Below are 18,755 nucleotides of genomic sequence, written 5' to 3' on the forward strand. Positions count from 1 at the left end.
TCCTTATACAGTCATCCCTCTGTATCCACAGGAAACTGGTTCCGGGACCCCCCTCAGATACCAAAATCTGTAGATGCTCAAGTTTCTTCTATAAATTGACATGGTATTTGCATATAACCTACACATACCATCCCATATTCTTTAAATTATCTCTAGATTACTTATAACTTCTAATACAATGTAAGTGCTTTGTAAATAGCCATTATAATATATTGTTTTTTAAATTTGTATTAATTTTTATTGTTGCATTTTTTCCCCCTCTAAATTTTCTCTCTCTTAAGTTGGTTGAATCTGCTGATGAGGACCGACTACATATTTTGGATTTTAACCTGTTATCAGATGTAAGATTTGCGAATATTTTCACCTATTCTGTAGGTTATCTCTTCATTCTGTTCATTGATTGCTTTGTAGAAGCTTTTTAGTTTTATGTCTCGTTTTCATTATTCCTGCTTGTGCTTTTGGAGTCATATCCAAAAAAATCTTTGCCAAGTCCATTGTCAAAAAGCTTTTCCCTTGTGTTTTATTTCCCTATGTTTCAGGTCTTACATTTGTCTTTAATCCGTTTTTAGTTGATTTTTGTATATGATGTGAGATAAGGGTTCAATTTCATTCTTCTGCCTGTGGATATCCAGTTTTCCTAACACCATTTCTTGAAGAGACTGTCCTTTCTCCATGGTGTGTTCTTGGCACTTTTGTTGAACATAAGTTGACTATAAAAGTGTGGATTTATTTCTCGACTCTCTATTCTGGTGGTGTGTATGTTTGTTTTTATGCCAGAACCATGTTGTTTTGAATTATCTTTATTTTGCACTAGGTATTGAAATCAGGTAGTCTGATACCTCCAGCGTTGTTCTTTTGCTCATGATTGTCTTAGCTATTAAATATCTTTGTGGGTCCATATGAATTTTAGGGTTTTTTCTATTTCTATGAAAAATGTCATTAGAATTTTGATGTAGATTACTTTGAACCTTCACTTCCAGTAGTAGGGACATTTTAATAACATTGATTCTTTCAATCCATGAGCATGGAGTATCTTTCCATTTATTTGTGTCTTCACTTTCTTTCATCAATATTGTATAGTTTTCAGTGACAGACCTTTCACCTCTTTTATTACATTTCTTTCTAATTTGTTTTTGATGTTATTGTAATTAGGACTGGTTTTTAATTTTTTCAAATAGTTATTAGTGTGGAGAAATCTTACTGATTTTTGTATGTTGATTTTGTATCCTGCCACTTTACTGTATGTATTAGTACTAACAGTTTTTTGGTAGAGTCTTAAGGATTTTCTCTATATAAAATCATGTCACCTACAAACAGATCATTTAACTTTCTCTTTTTTGACTTGGATGCCTTTTACTTAATTTTCTTATCTAATTCCTTTGGCTAGGATTTGCAGAACTATACTGAATATAAATAGCCAAGCTGGGCATTCTTGTCCTGTTCTTGATCTTAGAGGGAAAGCTTCCAACTTTTTACCTTTGGGTGCAATGTTAGCTGTGAGTTTGTTATATATGGCCTTTATTGTGTTGAAGTATATTCCTTTTATACCTAATGTATTGAGAGTTTTCATCCTGAAGGAATATTGAGTTCTGTTAGAAGCTTTTTCTTTTTTTTTTTTTTTTTTTTTTTTTTTTTATTGAGGCAGAGTCTCGCTCTGTCGCCCAGACTGGAGTGCAGTGGCGCAATCTCGGCTCACTGCAAGCTCCGCCTCCCGGGTTCACGCCATTCTCCTGCCTCAGCCTCCCGAGTAGCTGGGACTACAGGCGCCCGCCACCTCGCCCGGCTAGTTTTTTGTATTTTTAGTAGAGACGGGGTTTCACCATGTTAGCCAGGAGGGTCTCGATCTCCTGACCTCGTGATCCGCCCGTCTCGGCCTCCCAAAGTGCTGGGATTACAGGCTTGAGCCACCGCGCCCGGCCTAGAAGCTTTTTCTTTATCTGTAGAGTCAGTCATATGATTTTTGTCCTTCATTCTGTTAGTGTGTTATATCACACTTTATAGATTTACATATGTTGAACCATCTTTTCATCCCAAAGATAAATACCACTTGATCATGATAATTGATCTAATGTGCTGTTGAATTAGATTTGCCAGTATTTGTTGAGGATTTTTGTACCTATATTCATCAAGGATACTAGCCTGCTACCGAAACTATTCACCAAGAGGCCCAGGAAAGGTCATGCACACTGGTACCTCAGAAAATAAGTCCACTGTCCTCAGTCTCAACTGTGGACCCTGATAAGACACTTTAACTTGGCTGTGGTCTGAGATCAGTTCAAGGACCCACAAGAAGACAAAACGGTCTGAATCCCTGGGTCAAGCTTTCTGAACTTGGTCCTACATTATATCCTGAAACAGCCCTGAAGCTCAGCTCCTGCCACTCTTGGTTGCAGCCTGAGAGCAACCCTGCCTGCACATGGAACTGCTAGGAGACTCACCTGTCTGTGCCATCAGTACAGGCTTGCCAGTCTCTGTCCCATAGCATATGCTGAAAAAGCTCTGAATTGGGAATCCAGCACATTTTAGCCATAGTCTTACAGAAATCCTGCACAGAAATCCTCATGTAGTCAGAAGATACATCCTTCCGTGTCCTCAGGACAGGAAGGCAGATTTCAGTCCCACAGCAGGTCCTGAAACAACCCTGAATCTTGGCATAAGCCCCGCTCAGCTATGGTCAGAGAGCAGTTCTGCCTACCCAGCATCCTAGAGGGAGATGGGGCTGTCCATAGCCCCGCAAACAGGCCACCTGACCCAGGTCCCTCATCAGTCCCTGAAACACCCCTTAAAAGTGGCTCCAGCCCCTCTCAGTACAGCTTGAGAGCAGGCCCACCAACCTAAGGACCTGAAGGGAGGCATGCAGGTTCATGACACCTTAGACAGGCCTGAAGACTTAAGTCTTGACTGTAGGCCCTGAAGCAATCCTGTGACTTAGTTCCAGCCTCACTCAGCTGTGGACTATGACAGTACTGCCTGCTCAGGTTATCTACTCAGTGATCCAGTAGGAGCCCTCCCAGGTTCCCGGAGAAAGTCACACCATCCACACACCTGGTAACAGGTCTTTTCTCTGCATATCTTCATCCCCCGTACAGACCAATGTCCTAGAAAAAGTCCAGTCCACCATCAGATAGGGTTCATATCCTGCTGCAGCCCCTGGTAACAAGGTCCTATCAGGCTTTAGCTAAGCCCTCAGGAGGGCAGGGCCCTTTCCAAGTCTGAAGCCTGGACCACAGTTGGGGAATCTGTCACGTGAATGAAGATCTGCCCTCAAATTGACTTTCCCAGGTCTTGGGCCCCACTGGGGTTTCACAGATGCCTGCCTGCATCTCAGGGCTAACACAAAGACACTTTTGTCTATGGGTGGCTGTGAAATTATTGTTGCTATTTGGGAATACAAGCTGAAGGGCCTCCTATTTCATCTTGCTGCCGTCATTCTCACATTATTATAATGTTAATCATTGGTGATTTGATGATAGGTCAGCTTTTCTTGAGTTTTATGAGTTCTGGCAGTAAAAAAGTTCCAAAATGTCTTTCACTGGGCAAAATTCAGGGTGTCAGCAAAGCTGTGTTCCTTCTGGAGACTAGATGAGACCAGAATACACTTTTTTAAAAAAGTGGTTAACTTGTTTGGATCCAAATCCTGGCTCTTCCATTTACGTACTGTTTGATTTTGGTCAACATACTTAGCCTATCTGTGTCTTCTAACCTTGAAAGAGGATTATAGTAGTAGTTATCCCATAGGGTAGTTTTGAGGATTAAATGAGTTGATAAATGCAAATTATTTGTAACAATTCCTGATACCTAAGTAAACACTGCTTAAGCTGTTACTGTCTAACTGTTAAAGTAGTCCTATAGGAAATCAGTGCTAAGAAAATTAGGTCTTTTAGTCATAGGTATTTGTCTATGAGTATGTAACTTGAGAATTTTACAAGAATTTTACATTTTTCATTAATTTTTTTTCATTCCATTTATTCATTGCCAACTTTGTTTTGGGCATTATGCTACAGTGCTTGGAATATAAAAAATCTCAATTTGGAAACACTAGCAAATAAACAGATAATTTTGTTTAAAATAATTAAATAATAAAGAGAAGTACAGGCACTTATAGGTATTTAAAGAAGAGGCATTTAACCTAGTCTGTAATGATTATTTGTGTATGGTTGGTGAGTGGAGCAAGAAAGGGAAGGTTTTCTATGAGGGGATGATCCTGTGGGATGGATGGGTGGGAGAATCATAAAGGAATCATATAAGTCAAAGAAAAAGGAAGAAAGGGAAGGTGAATAGAAGATTTAATGGAAAGGGAGGAGTAGCTGTTAAGAACCACATACAGGCCTGGAGGTATTATTACAGGTTCAGTTCCAGACCATTGTGGTGAAGCAAATATCACAATAAAGGAAATCACCCAAAACTTTTCTCAGTACATATAAAATGTATATTTACAGTATACTAGTCCATTAAGTGTGCAGTAGTATTATGTCTAAAAAATGTACATACCTTAATTTTAAAATACCTTATTGCTGAAAAATGCTGACAGACACAAAATGGGGACATGGTGTTTGAAAAATGGTACCTATCGACTTGTTGGACACAGAGTTGCTATAAACCTTCATTTTACTTAAAAAAATGCGCTGTCTGCAAAACACAATAAAACCAAGTGTACCTAAAGTATGGTATGAGAGTGTTGAATAAGCCTGTACTTGGACAAAATGAAGCCATCGAAGATTTTGAGGGTCTTAGGGTTTGAGCATTTTTTACTTTTAAAAACTTGTATTTAATTCTAGAACAGTAAATTCTTAGGTATTATCTCTTCAACTCACTACGTTTATAATATTTATGCCAATTTTTTTAAGGATTTGAATTTGTTGAAATGAGCAGTCGTAAATCAAAGAGTAACAGCTTAATTCACGCAGAGTGCCTGTCACAGGTTAGTATGTATTTTCATTAACCTCAAGACCTTTTACCCTATAAAAGTGTTGAGAGAAATAGTTATCTTCTTAACTTGAATTTTCCCCTTAGCATATAGGAAGAATCACTCTTTCTAACCTTAAGGAGATGTCAGTACAAGACCTTGAGATACCAGTACAAGGTCGTAAGAACAATCATCTGGAAGCAAAATTTTCCAGACTCTGTAAAAATTAAATGTGGACCAACAGATTTTCTTGTTGTTATGATTGTTCTCTATCCTTTTTGTCAGTTCATATTTTTTTTAATATTAGTGTTTTATACTATAATATAATTTTATCCTTATTAAGTCTGGGTAGTCAGAATTCTAGCTTTTACTTTTTTCTTTCTAATCTAGATGCCTTTTTTCCCCCCTTTTCTTGCTTAATTGCCCTGGCTTGAACAATTGTTGAATAGGAATGGGAAGAATGGACATTCTTGTCTTTGTTTTCATCTTAGAGAGACAGCATTCAGTCTTTCACTATTATATATGATATTAGCTGTAGGATTTTTTTTAGATGCCCTTTATTAAGTTGAGGAAGTTCCGTTAACGTTCCTCATCTATCGAGTGTTTTTATAATGAACATTATCAGAAGTGCATACTATATTCCAAGTGCTGAACATCTGTCTGTATGTCTCTTCCTTAAGAAGCTTATACTCTAGTAGGGAAATGGGCATGGTATTTCTTTCTTTTTTTTTTTTTTTTTTTGAGACGGAGTCTCGCTCTGTCCCCCAGGCTAGAGTGCAGTGGCCGGATCTCAGCTCACTGCAAGCTCCGCCTCCTGGGTTTACGCCATTCTCCTGCCTCAGCCTCCCGAGTAGCTGGGACTACAGGCGCCCGCCACCTCACCTGGCTAGTTTTTTTTATTTTTTAGTAGAGACGGGGTTTCACCGTATTAGCCAGGATGGCCTCGATCTCCTGACCTCGTGATCCACCCAAGACGGGCCTCCCAAAGTGCTGGGACTACAGGCTTGAGCCACCGCGCCCGGTCCTTGAGCATGATATTTCTATGTTTGTATGTATCTAGCTTGACCTGAACTACATGTAGTTTTTAAATAAAAATTAAATGTTACTGGTATTCCTTCATAAGACTTGGCTTTCTTTTTGAAGGAAGTTGTTTAACTCTATTTCTAAAAAAAAAAAAATTTAACTGAAATATGCTTTACGTACCTTTGTATGTAAAGTGCACGAATCCTCCATGTACAGCTGAATTAATTTCAATACATGTATATACCTGTTTAACTTCCATGCCAGATCACTTTGGGATTTGTGAACCTTCTAACTAGTCACTGCAGCTTTATCTAGCTTATGTTTTACACCCCATTACTGCCTCTAAGACATTTTTATGAAGTTTTGGTGTTTTGTTTTGTTTTGTTTTTTTAAGGAAGGGATTGAGTTTTTTCTTTTGATCTCATCTAGGTAGAGGAATACACATTATGACTAGTTGAGTACATATATATGTTCTTTTATGTATTTTTATAGATATTAGCTATTACCTGTACAAAGCCTATTTGTGTTACAGATAATTGCCTTTTGCCTTTTTAAATCTTTTTTTTTCTTTTTTTTTTGAGACCAAGTCTTGCTCTGTTGCCCCAGCTGGAGTGCAGTGGTGCAATCTCAGCTTACTGCAACCTCTGCCTCCTGAGTTCAAGCAATTCTTCTGCCTCAGCCTCCCAAGTAGCTGGTATTACAGGCATCCGCCACGTCTGGCTAATTTTTGAATTTTTAGTAGAGAAGCGATTTCAACCATGTTGGCCAGGCTGGTCTTGGACTCCTAACCTCAAACGATCCACCCATCTCAACCTCCCAAAGTGTTGGGATTACAGATGTGAGCCACCGCGGCCGCCCCTCTTTTTTAATCTTTAAAACAGGCCTGCAACAAGGTGTTATTGTCCCTATTTTATAGATAAAGAAATTAAAATTTAGAACAGACTTAACCTTTTAAAATTCATATAATAGCCTCTTCTGGTGCCAGTGTCCTTACTCTAATTTAACTTCCTCTATAATGAACAAGTATGTATCATTTTGTCCCTAGTGAATCATTTTCTTTGCTTAGCCTCTGTACATGGAACAAGAACTCAGATTTATTTCTTTGGTACATGAAGGATTAGTTCCATGCCATCAGTCTAGGAGAAGCAAATATTTTTGGAGGCTTTTTAGTCCAGTTCATGGGGCCAAATCTGAGATAGCACCCTACGGTTGTCCTTGAAAGACCTTTGTATTAGCTGCAGATCTAAAAAGGGATGACTTTAATGGTCCATCTTTTTAAAGAGTATGGTAGATTATCTGACATAATTTTTCATGACTAAGTCTAAGGCCCTTGTTCTAAGGTGAACTCAAAATACAGCTCCTTGTAAGAATTTTTTTCTGAACTCGTTCACATGCATTGAAACAGCCCTTGAGTTGCTAACATAACTAAAGTCAGTGATTCTCCCTTTTTTGAAACCTTCACAACTAAATTCTCATTCTTCCTGTGGGACTTGAGATAAATAAGAACACCATTAATTTTTTAACTTATGGTGCCATAACTCTAGAGGATAAGAATTTAGGGATGGTTGAACTGATTCATTGATAACTAATTCTGACTATTGTAAATGTGCTTTCGTATTCATTTTTTATTGCATGTGTAATATTTTTATATTTATTCACTTTATTTTCATCAGGTACAAAGAATTTTACGTGAAAGATTTTGTCATCAGAGTCCACATAGTAACCTATTTGGAGTGCAAGTACAATACAAGTAAGTCTAGCTGTCCTTTTGACTGTTATGGACCAACTTACAGATGCCTTCCAGGTTTTGCAAAAATTATGTAACAAGTTTGATATTAAATAAACCTAACAAACACTTTTATAGAAGTAAAAAATTTTGCTTTGTGAATAGAAACACCACATAGCGTGAAGCAGGAGCAGATACACATATTTCCATAATGCGATAGCACTTTAACGTTCAATCTTGTTTTGTTTCTGTTATCTAATACTATGGAGAGAATTCTAACCATCTTGCCCTTGATAGCTAGCAGCCAACTATGGAGTGAAAGTTCAGAATATTAGTAGGAAAAGAGATTTGAATCCAAGAGTCCTGAGAGTTGCCACTATTGTCCCCACGATCATACAAATCAATATATTTCAATCTGATACATTTTCACCTGAAGATTTCAGAGAGTCTATACTACCCTCCTATTTCTTTTGTATTTTTCTATTTAGGACCATTCAGAGGCTAGGCCAAGTGCCCAGAGGGAGAGAAGAGAGGAAATTTCTATGCATATTCAAATATGCCTTTTAAAAAACTACAACCTAACAAAGTATTCCAGCTTCATTTTTAAAATTTTGTCCTATTTATATCATTTTAGACACTTAAGTGAGCTGCTAAAAAGGACCGCTCTCCATGGAGAGAGTAACTCTGTCCTCATTATCGGACCCCGAGGATCAGGAAAAACTATGGTAAAAGCTGTTCATTTCTGGTGTTTGTTGGCATATGATGATTCTTATTTTATATAATACTGAAAATACTTTTCATTTCATTATTTTGTAACATTTTACTTTTTTTTTTTTTTAAATCATAGAAGACATGTAAAACTTTATAAAGTTAGGGTGGTATATTTGAGTGTAGCAGACCTTTTTTCCCCTTATTTAGAATCACTTTGTACATACCCAAAAAATTCTGGGAATCTTTGTATTGAATTGCTAGGATTTTTTGTTGAATTTATACATCACATTAGGAAAGTCTTCCCGTTCATGGAGTATCTATGTATTTAGGAATTTTGTCATTTTTTGTAGTTTTCTTAATAAAGATATTATACATGTTTTGTTAGATTTATACCTAATTTTTCAATTTTTTTTTTTGGTGCTATTTTGAAGAGTGCTGTGTTTCTAATTTCCTTTTCTAAGTCTTCATTGCTGGTAGATAGCTAAACAGTTGGCTTTTGTATATTACCTTGTTTTCTGCAACCTTGCTATAATCGCTTCTCAATTCCATTAGTTTTTTTGTCACTTCTTTGAGATTTTTTACTCAGTTATGTTATCTGTCAGCAAAGACAGTTTTAATTATTCCTTCCCTATCTCCATACCTTTTATTCCTTTTCTTCTCTTATTGCATTAGTTATTCATTGACTATGTCTAACAGTTGATCATAAAATTCACTAATGTTCTGCATATGTTTTAGTATAAATTTAGAGGGTATTGTTCACTAAAGAATAATATTCTTTTATTTTTGAATATTCTCTTTCATTTTTTCTTAGGATTAGAAAAAAATGAATATCCAATATTAGAATATTCAGTTCTTAAATCTTTGTTTTCATTTTTCTGTGTCTACCATCTTTTTCATGTTTTTTCCCCCCCCTCAGCATTCTGTCATATGGCCAATGTGATTTTCTTTACTGCCAGTGCTGTCTTTTGCTTCTTCTAATCTGATACTGCATTTCAGTTTTCTAAGAATCTTTCCTTGTTGTCTAAGTCTGGCTTAAATAGCTCAAAACATTTATTTCATAAAATAGTCATTTTAAATAGTAATTAACCTTTTTATACTTTATTTTTAAGTTGACTCATAATAATTATACACTTTGATGGGATATATAGTGATGTTTTGATACATAGAATGTATAGTGATCAAATCAGAGTAATTAGCATATCAATCATCTCAAACATTTATCATTTATTTGTGTGGGGAACATCCAGTATCCTTCTAGCTATTGGAAAATATTATTGTTAATTATAGTCATCCTATAGTTACAGAACGATGATAGTACAACACTGTAACTTACTCCTCCTATCTTGCTGTAATTTTGTATTCGTTATTGAATCTCTCCCCTATCCCTCCTTTCCTCCTACCCTTCCTACCCTATCCTCTCTTCTACTTTTGACTTCTGTAGTATTTACTTTCCCTGGCTTCCATAGATGAATAAAAACGCATGGTGTTTAACTTTCTTTTCCTGTCTTATTTCATTTAATATAACTTCTTCCAGTTCCATCCATGTTGCTGTGAATGACAGGATTTCATTTCTTTTTTTAATGGCTGAACAATATTCCATTGTGTGTGTATACACATATTCTTTATCCATTCATCTGTTGTTGGACAACTAGGTTGATCCATATCATGGCTATTGTGAATAGTACAACAATAAATACAAGGTGCAGATGTCTCTCTGATCTAATGATTTCCTTTCCTTTATATAAATTCTCAGTAGTGTGATTGCTGGACTATATGGTAGTTCTAATTGTAGTGTTTTTGGGGGAATCTTTGTACTGTTTTCAATATTGGCTATACTAGTTTACATTCCCACCGGTGGTGTATAAAAGTTCCCTTTTTTTTGCATCCTCACCAGCATTTATTATTTTTTGTTTTTCTGAAAATAGGCACCCTAACTGGGGTGAGATGTTACCTCACTGTGGTTTCTATTTGCATTTCCCTGATGATTAATAATGTTAAGCATTTCTTCATGCATTTGTTGGCTATATATATGTCTTTTCAGAAATGTCTGTTCAGATAATTTGCCTGTTTTTTAAGCAAATCACTTTTTTGCTCTTGAGATACTGGAGTTCCTTGTGTAATCTGGATATGAATCCCTATCAGATGAACAGTTTGCAGATGTTTTCATGTATTCTGTAGGTTGTCTTTTCACGCTGTTGATTGTTTCCCTTGCTATGCAGAAGCTTTTGAGTTTGATGTCATCGGATTTGTCTATTTTTTATGTTGTCTGTGATTTGGAGTTCTTACTCATAGGATATTTTCCAGAACTAGTGTCCTGAAGTATTACCCCTATATTTTCTTCTAGTAGTTTTATAACATTGAGGTCTTGGATCCTTTATGAATTGATTTTTGTGTAGGATTAGAGATGGGAATCTAGTTTAATTCTTCTGCATATCCAGTTTTCTCAGCACCATTTATTGAAGAAATTGCTATTTCCCTAATGAGTGTTCTTGGCCTTTGTAAAAATCAGTTTGCTATTGATAAGCAGATTAATTTCTGGGTTCTCTATTCTGTTCTATTGATCTACATGTCTGTTCTTATGCCAGTACCATGCTGTTTTGGTTACTACAGCTTTGTAGTATATTTGAAGTTAGGTAATACATTGACTCCAGCCTTATTCCTTGTGCTCAGGATTGCTTTAGCGATTTGGCATTTTTTATTGTTTCATATGAATTTTAGGATTTTTTTTTCTGTCTCTGTGAAGAATATCATTGGTGTTTTGATAAGAATATCATTGAAACTGTAGATTACTTCTGGTAATATAGTAATTTTAACAATATTCATTCTTTCTGTCTGTGAGTATGGGTGTCTTTTCATTTGTTTGTATCCTCCTCAATTTCTTTGTTCAGTGCTTTGTAGTTTTCCTTGTACAAAACTATACCTTTCACCTCCTTGACTGAATTTATTCCTCAGTACTTCAAATTTTTTGGTAGCTCTTATAAATGGGATTGCCTTCTTGATTTTTTTTTTTTTTTTCAGCTAGTTTGTTGTTAGTATATACAAACATTACTGGTTATTGTATATTGATTTTGTAGCCTTCAACTTTACTGAAATTCTAAGAGTTTTTTGGTAGAGTCTCTAGGTTTTTCTATATATAAGATTATGTCATCTGCAAAAAGGAACGAATTGACTTCCTCCTTTCCAATTGCTTTAGCTTGAACGTCTAGTACTATGTTGAGTAAGAATGGGGAGAGTGAACATCCTTGTATTGTTCCAGTTTTACAGGAGAAACTTTTAGTTTTTCCCCATTCAGTATGATGTCGGTTTTGGGTTTGTCATATATGGCTTTTACTATGTTGTGGTGCTTTTTTTCTGTACCTATTTATTGACAGTTTCTATCATGAAGGGATGTTGGATTTTATCACATTTTTTTCTGCATCCATTGAGATGTTATAGTTTTTGGCCTCCATTCTATTGATGTGCTATATGATGTTCATTGATTTGTATATGTTAAACCATCCTTGCATCCCTGGGATAAATCCCACTTGATCATGGTGAATTATCTTTTTGCATTCAGCTTACTAATACATTGTTGAAGACTTTTGCATCTATATTCATCAGAGATATTGACCTATAGTTTTCGTTGCTGTTTTGTCCTTGTCTAGTTTTGCTGTCAGGGTTATGCTGGCCTCATAGAATGAATTAGGAAGGATTTCCTGTGCTTGAATTTTTTGGAGTAGTTTTAGAAGAATTGGCATTAATTCCTTAAGGGTTTAGTAGAATTCAGCAGTGAAGCCATCCAGTACGGGATTTTCCTTTGTTGGAAGACTTTTTATTCCTGATTCTACCTCATTATTTGTTATTGGTCTCTCCAGGTTTTCTGTTTCTTCTTGCTTCAATATTGAGAGATTTTATGTGTCCAGGAACTTAACCATTTCCTTTAGGTTTTGTAATTAATTGATGTATAGTTCTTCATAGTAGTCTGTAATGATCCTTTTTATTTCTGTGATATTCAGTGTGATGTCTCTTTTTTCTTTTCTCATTTATTTAGTTTGGTCTTTCTTAGTCTATCTAAGCAATTTTTGTTTCAATTTTGTTTATTCTTTCTCTGATATTTATTATTTCCTTTGACCAATTTGGGGTTTGGTTTGTTCTTTTCTAGCTCTTTGGAATACACTGTTAGATTTTTTATTTAAAATTTTTCTAATTTTTTGGATTGCATTGTTAGATTCTTTATTTGAAATTTTTCTAGTTTTTTGGTGTAGGTATATATTGGTATAAACTTGCCTCTTAATACTGCTTTTGCTGTGTTCCTTAAGTTTTAGTATGTTGTGTTTCTATTTTCATTTGTTTCTAGGAATCTGTAATATTCTTAATTTCTGTTGCCCATTGTTCAGGGGCATGTTGTCTAATTTCTGTATTTTTGTATAGTTTCTAATGTTCCTCTTATTACTTTAAAAAAATATATAGGCAAGGTCTGCCTATGTTGCCCAGGCTGGTCTCAAACTCCTGGGCTCAAAGGATCCTCCCACCTTGGCCTCCCAAAGTGTTGGGATTACAAGTGTGAGCCACCACACCTAGCCAGTTCTTTTTATTATTGATACCTAGTTTTATTCCACTGTGGCCAGCCAGATCAGATACTTGATATGATTTTGCTTTTTTTAAAAAAATGTTTAAGACTTATGTTGTGTCCTAACATAAGGTCAATCCTGAAGAATCTTCTATGTGCTAATGAGAAGAATATACATTCTGCAGTTGTTAGATGAAATGTTCTGTAAACGTCTTTTAGGTCCATTTGGTCTATGGTGAAGTTCAAATTCAGTCTCTCTTTATTGATTTTCTGTCTAAATTATCTGTCCAGTGCTGAGAATAGGGTGTTGAAGTTCCTATTATTTTATTGCAGTCTCTCTCTCTTTAGATCTAATAATACTTGCTTTATACATCTGAGTGTTTCAGTGTTGGATACATTTACATGTACAACTGTTATATTCTGTTGTTGAATTGATCCTTTCATTATTATATAATGTTCTTTGTTTTTACAACTTTCGTATCACTTTTATTTTCCATTTTCCTAGGATAGTTTTTCATACCTTTAAAAAGTCTGTGTGTCTGTACAGTGACATGAGTTTCTTGTAGCAGCATATAATTGAGTTTTGTTTTTTCATCTGTTCTATATTTTTTAAATGAGAAACTTAATTGGTTTATATTCAAGATTATTATTGATAAGTGAGGACTTACCCTGTCATTTTAGTGATTGTTTTCTGGTTGTTTCGTATATCTTTTGTTTCTTACTTCCTCTCATTTATTTTTCCAGTTGGGTGATTCTCTTTCTCCTTTATGTATCTGCACTACCAGTGAGTTTTATAGTTTCCCCTGTTTTCATAATGGTGGTTATCATCTTTTCATGTATGGATGTAAGGCTCCCATGAACATTTCGTGTAAGTTTGGTCTAGTGATGACGGATTGCTTTAGTTTTTGCATGTCTGTGAAACATTTTATTTCTCCTTTATTTCTGAAGCTGCTGGGTATTATATTCTTAGCTGACAGTTCTTTCACTCTGAGCTTTGAGTGTATCATCCCATTCCCCTCTGGCCTGTCAGGTTTCTCTTAAGAAATCTGTTGTTGTATATTCTGACAATCAGCTAAAATGTAAAGAAGAAGTATGAAAGATGTTTTAAAATATCATTTTTAGAAATGATAAAGAGTTTAAAATTTTTAATTTAAAAAATCTACTATAAAGAAGAAGATACCTACTGTTAGTATAATAGGGATTCCCTTATAGTGACTTGACACTTTACTCTTGCTGCTTTAATTATTTGTCTGTGACTTTTGACAATTTGACTATAATATGCCTCAGAGAAGACCTTCTGTTTGTGTTGAGTCTGTTTGGAGTTTTGAGCTTCCTTTGGATGTCCATTCCTCTCTCAAGAACTGGGAAGTTTTCAACTACTGTTTTATTAAATATGTTTTTCTCACCTTTTCCTTCTTTTCTCCTCCTGAAAGGACAGTAATACAAATATTTGTTCACTTACTGAAGTCTTATAAATCCTGTAGACTTTATTCATTCTTTCTTTTTTTTTCTTGTCTGTCTGTGTTATTTCAAACAATTTGTCTTCAATTTAAGAAATTCTCATGCTTGGTGTACTTTGTTGTTGAAAGTCTCAATTGTATTTTCTGTTTCATTAATTAACTTCTTCAGCTGTAGGATTTCTGTTTGTTTTTTATGGTATCTCTGATAATTTCTTATTCAATCACAAATTGTTTTTCTGATTTTGTTTAATTTTCTATCTGTATTCTCTTTAAGTTCACCGAGTGTTGTCAAGATTCTTATTTTAAATTCTTCTGGCATTTTCTGTATTTCCATATGATTCTTGTCTGTTACTAGAGGGGTTATTGTTTTTCTTTGGAAGTGTCATGTTTTCTTGCTTTTTTATGTTTAATGTGTCCCTATGTTGATTGGTATGCCTCAGGTAGAAAAGTAAAATTGCCTTTTTCAATCTGACAGAATTGATGTCATAAGGAAGTACTTACTTGTGTGAATGTGTCTTGAGGTGTCAGTTTGGTGTGATTCATTGCCCTTGGTTCTAGTTGTATACAGTCGTGTGGTCTTTGTATAGTTTTTTTTAGCTGTCATCCACACTAGTGTCATTTACAAGTGTCTCAGTGGCCTAGGCTGAGAGTTTCTGGTGGTAGCTGTACAGCTTTGCAAGGGGTGGGTTTGCTGGGCTAATTCTCAGTTTAGGGGCATATGCATGCATATGGTGGGTCAACCACCTTGGGATCTGACACACTGGCAGATGGGGCTATTAATGTGGCCAGGAGCATAGTCATGCAGTTGCTCAGCTGGCCTTGGTGAATGTTTGCCAGGAGCAACTCACTGGTTTGTTTCTCAGGCCCAGGAGATGCCTGGGATCCAGGTGCAAGTCTGCTTAATCCCAACAGAGGTGTAGGGATACAGTTCCTCGAATGGCTTGGGGCCATATCTGCTGAGGGGTTCCACAGGATTGTTTCTCAGGTTCAGGATGCAGTCACAAGGCTATTCAGCTGGCTTATGGGCATGCCCACTAGGAGCATCCCGTGAGGCTGTTTCTCAGGCCTGTGACACTGCTGCTTGGCTGGCCTGGGAACTTTTCAGCAGCGATAGCCCACTGGATCATTTCGTAGACCTGGGAAGTAGGAGCAGGGCTGCTTGACTGGCCCGAAAGAGTGTCTGCCAGAGGCAACCCTCAGGGCTGATTTGTAGACCTAGGGTGTAATGCTGCTCAGCCAGCGAGGGTAATGTGTCTGTTAGGGGCAGTTGACTAGTGTACTTCTCAGGTTGGGGATGTGGGCACACGATTGGTTGGCTGGTCCTGGGGCATGTCTGATGGGTTATAGGTAGGCTGCGCTGTTTGTCAGGTTTGGGAGGTGAGTACAAGACTGCTTGGCAGGCTCAAGAATGGCCTGAAGAGCTACTTCTCAGGCCTAGTGTGTGTTCACAAGGATGCTTGGCCACCCTTTGGGAGCTGTATTCACCATGGGTGGCCCATGGGGCTGTCTCTCAGGTACAGGTCATGGCTCATGGCTGCTCGGCTGGGCTGGAGGCATGCCTGCCAGGGGTAACCTTCTGGTCTATTTTTCAGGCCCTGATTGTGGGCACAGGACCACTGGGCAAGCCAGAGGTATGTCTGCAGGAGGGAGGGGCGCAGGGTATTGTGGGACTGTTTCTGAGGTTCTGAGTATGGGTGCATAGCGACTCTACCAGCACAAGGGGTGTGTCAGCTGCTTGGATGCTCGGAGGCCTGTCCTTCTTGAGAGAGCCCCACACTGGTTTGGTCAGCTCAAGCAAGAGTTTGCCCTGGGTGGGACTGCCAGATTGGTCCTCTGGCCGGAAGTGTGGCAGCAAGAGGTTGGTTTCCCTGCTGTGTAGGACCAGAGTCATAACCAATTATAGGCTCAGTCTCCATGCAGTTAGAGTTGTGGCGTTCAACCACCTATGTGGGCTTGGTGGAATGAAGATGGACCCCTAGTACTGAAAAGGTGCAGTGGCTACTGGCCCGCGGAGCAGGGCGCACAACAGAAGTGGCTTTGGCCTCAACGGTGCCATGCTGCAGCAGGTTGGCCTACAGGTGGGTGAGGGATGGAGAGTGCACACTTTATTCTCATGATCTGGAGCAATGCAACTGCTTGAATTCCCAGCAGCTCTCCACCTTGATTTAGGGCTTGCTAGGACTATGGGATTCTCCTGTGGTAAGGACTGTAGGTATTTATGGTGCTAGTGAGGACTGGTGGGGATCTTCTGCTTACCTTTTCCCCAAAATGGAAAGTCCCTCCTGACTACGGGAAGATTTGATCCGGGTGCAGGAGATGTAGCTGCAGAGGCCAGGTGCCTACACACTACCCTCCTGGATTTTCAGTCACTACACATGTGTTTCCCCTTCCCAGCACTCTCCCTTCAACACACCAGTCAAATCTTAGCTGTTCATTCATTGCTGTGGTCCTTTCTTGTGCGGGGTACGAGCACCAGGAGTCTCTAATCAGCCATCTTGCTTAATATTTTAAATCTGCACTTAAGCTTTTTAATCTGCTTCTTGTTCCCTTCCTTCCATGTTATAGCACCTTTTCATAAACCCCTGTAGGTTTAATCAAGGTACTGAAATTTAAAGGCGAAAGCATTAAGTCATAGTATTTATCAGTTAACAAAATGGATTGGTTATTCTTGGCCACGCTGACGGTTTATCTACTTTCAGCTTCTTAAACCAGAGCCCTATTGTGGTGTTTTGCAGTCATTTATTGGGTTTAACTACAGTGGAATCTGGAAGAGTCCCTTGCCTGGCATTCCATTTTGATATAGTTTCATGTATTCCTGATGTACTCTGATGTTGGCAGGTTGAAGAGATGAGCATTGTTAGACTTCTGCTACTTTTGTAATTTGTTGTATGTGTGGGAGTATCCTGAGAGAAAATATGGATTGAATAAATTGTCAGATACAATTTATTTTTATACAAGAACTCTCAATGGTATAATTTTTTTTTCTTTTATTTTTTCTTTTCTTTTCTTTCTTTTTTTTTTTTTTTTTGACAGGGTCTCACTCTGTTGCCCAGGCTGGAGTGCAGTGGCACGACCTAGGCTCACTGCAGCCTCCTCTTCCCAGGCTCAAGCGATCCTCCCACCTCTGCCTCCTGAGTAGCTGGGACAGGCATGTGCCACCACACCCAGCTAATAAGTTTTTTATGTTTAGTAGAGACAGGGTTTCACCATGTTTTCCAGGTTGGTCTGTAACTGCTGGGCTCAAGTGATCCACCCACCTTGGCCTCCCAAAATGCCGAGATTACAGGCATGAGCCACTGTGCCTAACCTCATTAGTATAATTATACAAATTCAAATTTTAAAACATAAGACCTGTAGTCTTATGTTTGTTTTAAACCCTAATCCTAACCCCAAGATTATAGCATATTTAAAACACTGTACTTGGCCAAACTGTCTGAAATACAAAAATTCTAACTCTACAGTTAATTGAAAAAGGCAATAGTGTGGCTTATAATATTACAAGCATTTTCTTTTTAAAAAATTGATATAGCTTCAAGTGACAGATTGAGCCCTAGAAAATACCTTTTGATTTTAAGAGACAGGCTCTCACTCTGTCACCCATGCTGGAGCCCAGTGGCTCAATCGTAGCTCACTGAAGCCTCAACCTCCTGGGCTCAGGCAGTCCTCCTGCCTCTGCCTCCCAAAGCACTCAGATTACAGGTGTGAGCCACTGTACCGACCCTTAGAAAATGCTCTTACACATGGAATTTACTGTGGACAGATTTGCTAGATGGTTAAATAGGATATTTCCCCTAGTTGCATATTGGTGAAACCTGTTTTTATTATAATATTTGGAAATAGTATAATCATTGGTGAGCATAAAAATTACTGGATGTGGGGAGATCTAAGAAAATTATCCTGGTATGTTTGTAATATTAAATTTTAGGCATAAAGAATGTGGAAAGGAGATTACCAAATTCGGTTATGTTGGTCAGTGTGACATTAATAACCAACTAAATATTTTTAGTGTATAATGTAGTTTAAATATTTGAAATGATGACAACATATTCAAGAAAAGAGGTAACTTAAATGGTTGATTGCCTAAACTACACAGTAAATTTTAGCAATACCCAGATTAGAAGTAACATTGTTTGAAGATCACTTGCTAATATATTTATAATTTCAAACCATACACACAACCCATAAAATATTAGTGGGCTGATCCAAGCAAAGCATAAGTTGGTGTTTAAAGTAAGTTGAGTGGAAAGAAAGTTGTAAACCTGTTACAACTCTCCTTATGCATATGTAAAATGGAAGGTATTATTAAAATCCTTATTCCTTTTAGCAAAGTATTTGAAATTGTTTTGAATAATTCATCAAAACATAAAACATTTTATGAAT

The 18,755-nt window shown here is 37.3% G+C and overlaps 1 protein-coding gene across 7 annotated transcripts in view; it reads left to right on the forward strand.

The window, feature by feature from the left end:
* ORC4 (origin recognition complex subunit 4) overlaps positions 1 to 18,755 on the forward strand; it is a 90,907-nt gene that overhangs the window by 42,339 nt on the left and 29,813 nt on the right. For 5 of the 7 annotated variants that reach the window (XR_004441778.1, XM_033231577.1, XM_033231576.1 and 2 more), the window contains exons 2-4: positions 4,848 to 4,921; positions 7,603 to 7,679; positions 8,290 to 8,380. The exons of 1 other annotated variant lie outside the window; for it this stretch is intronic. Coding sequence is in view for 5 of the 6 variants with exons in the window: in XM_033231577.1 (XP_033087468.1) it covers positions 4,865 to 4,921; positions 7,603 to 7,679; positions 8,290 to 8,380 (225 nt within the window). In the remaining variant the exon portion in view is untranslated. The remainder of the gene's footprint in view (positions 1 to 4,847; positions 4,922 to 7,602; positions 7,680 to 8,289; positions 8,381 to 18,755) is intronic. One more of the 7 variants, XM_033231578.1, reaches the window with a different exon arrangement.

The sequence above is a fragment of the Trachypithecus francoisi genome, unplaced genomic scaffold (genome assembly GCF_009764315.1).
Source record: "Trachypithecus francoisi isolate TF-2019V2 unplaced genomic scaffold, Tfra_2.0 Lachesis_group13, whole genome shotgun sequence".
Lineage (NCBI taxonomy): Eukaryota > Metazoa > Chordata > Mammalia > Primates > Cercopithecidae > Trachypithecus > Trachypithecus francoisi.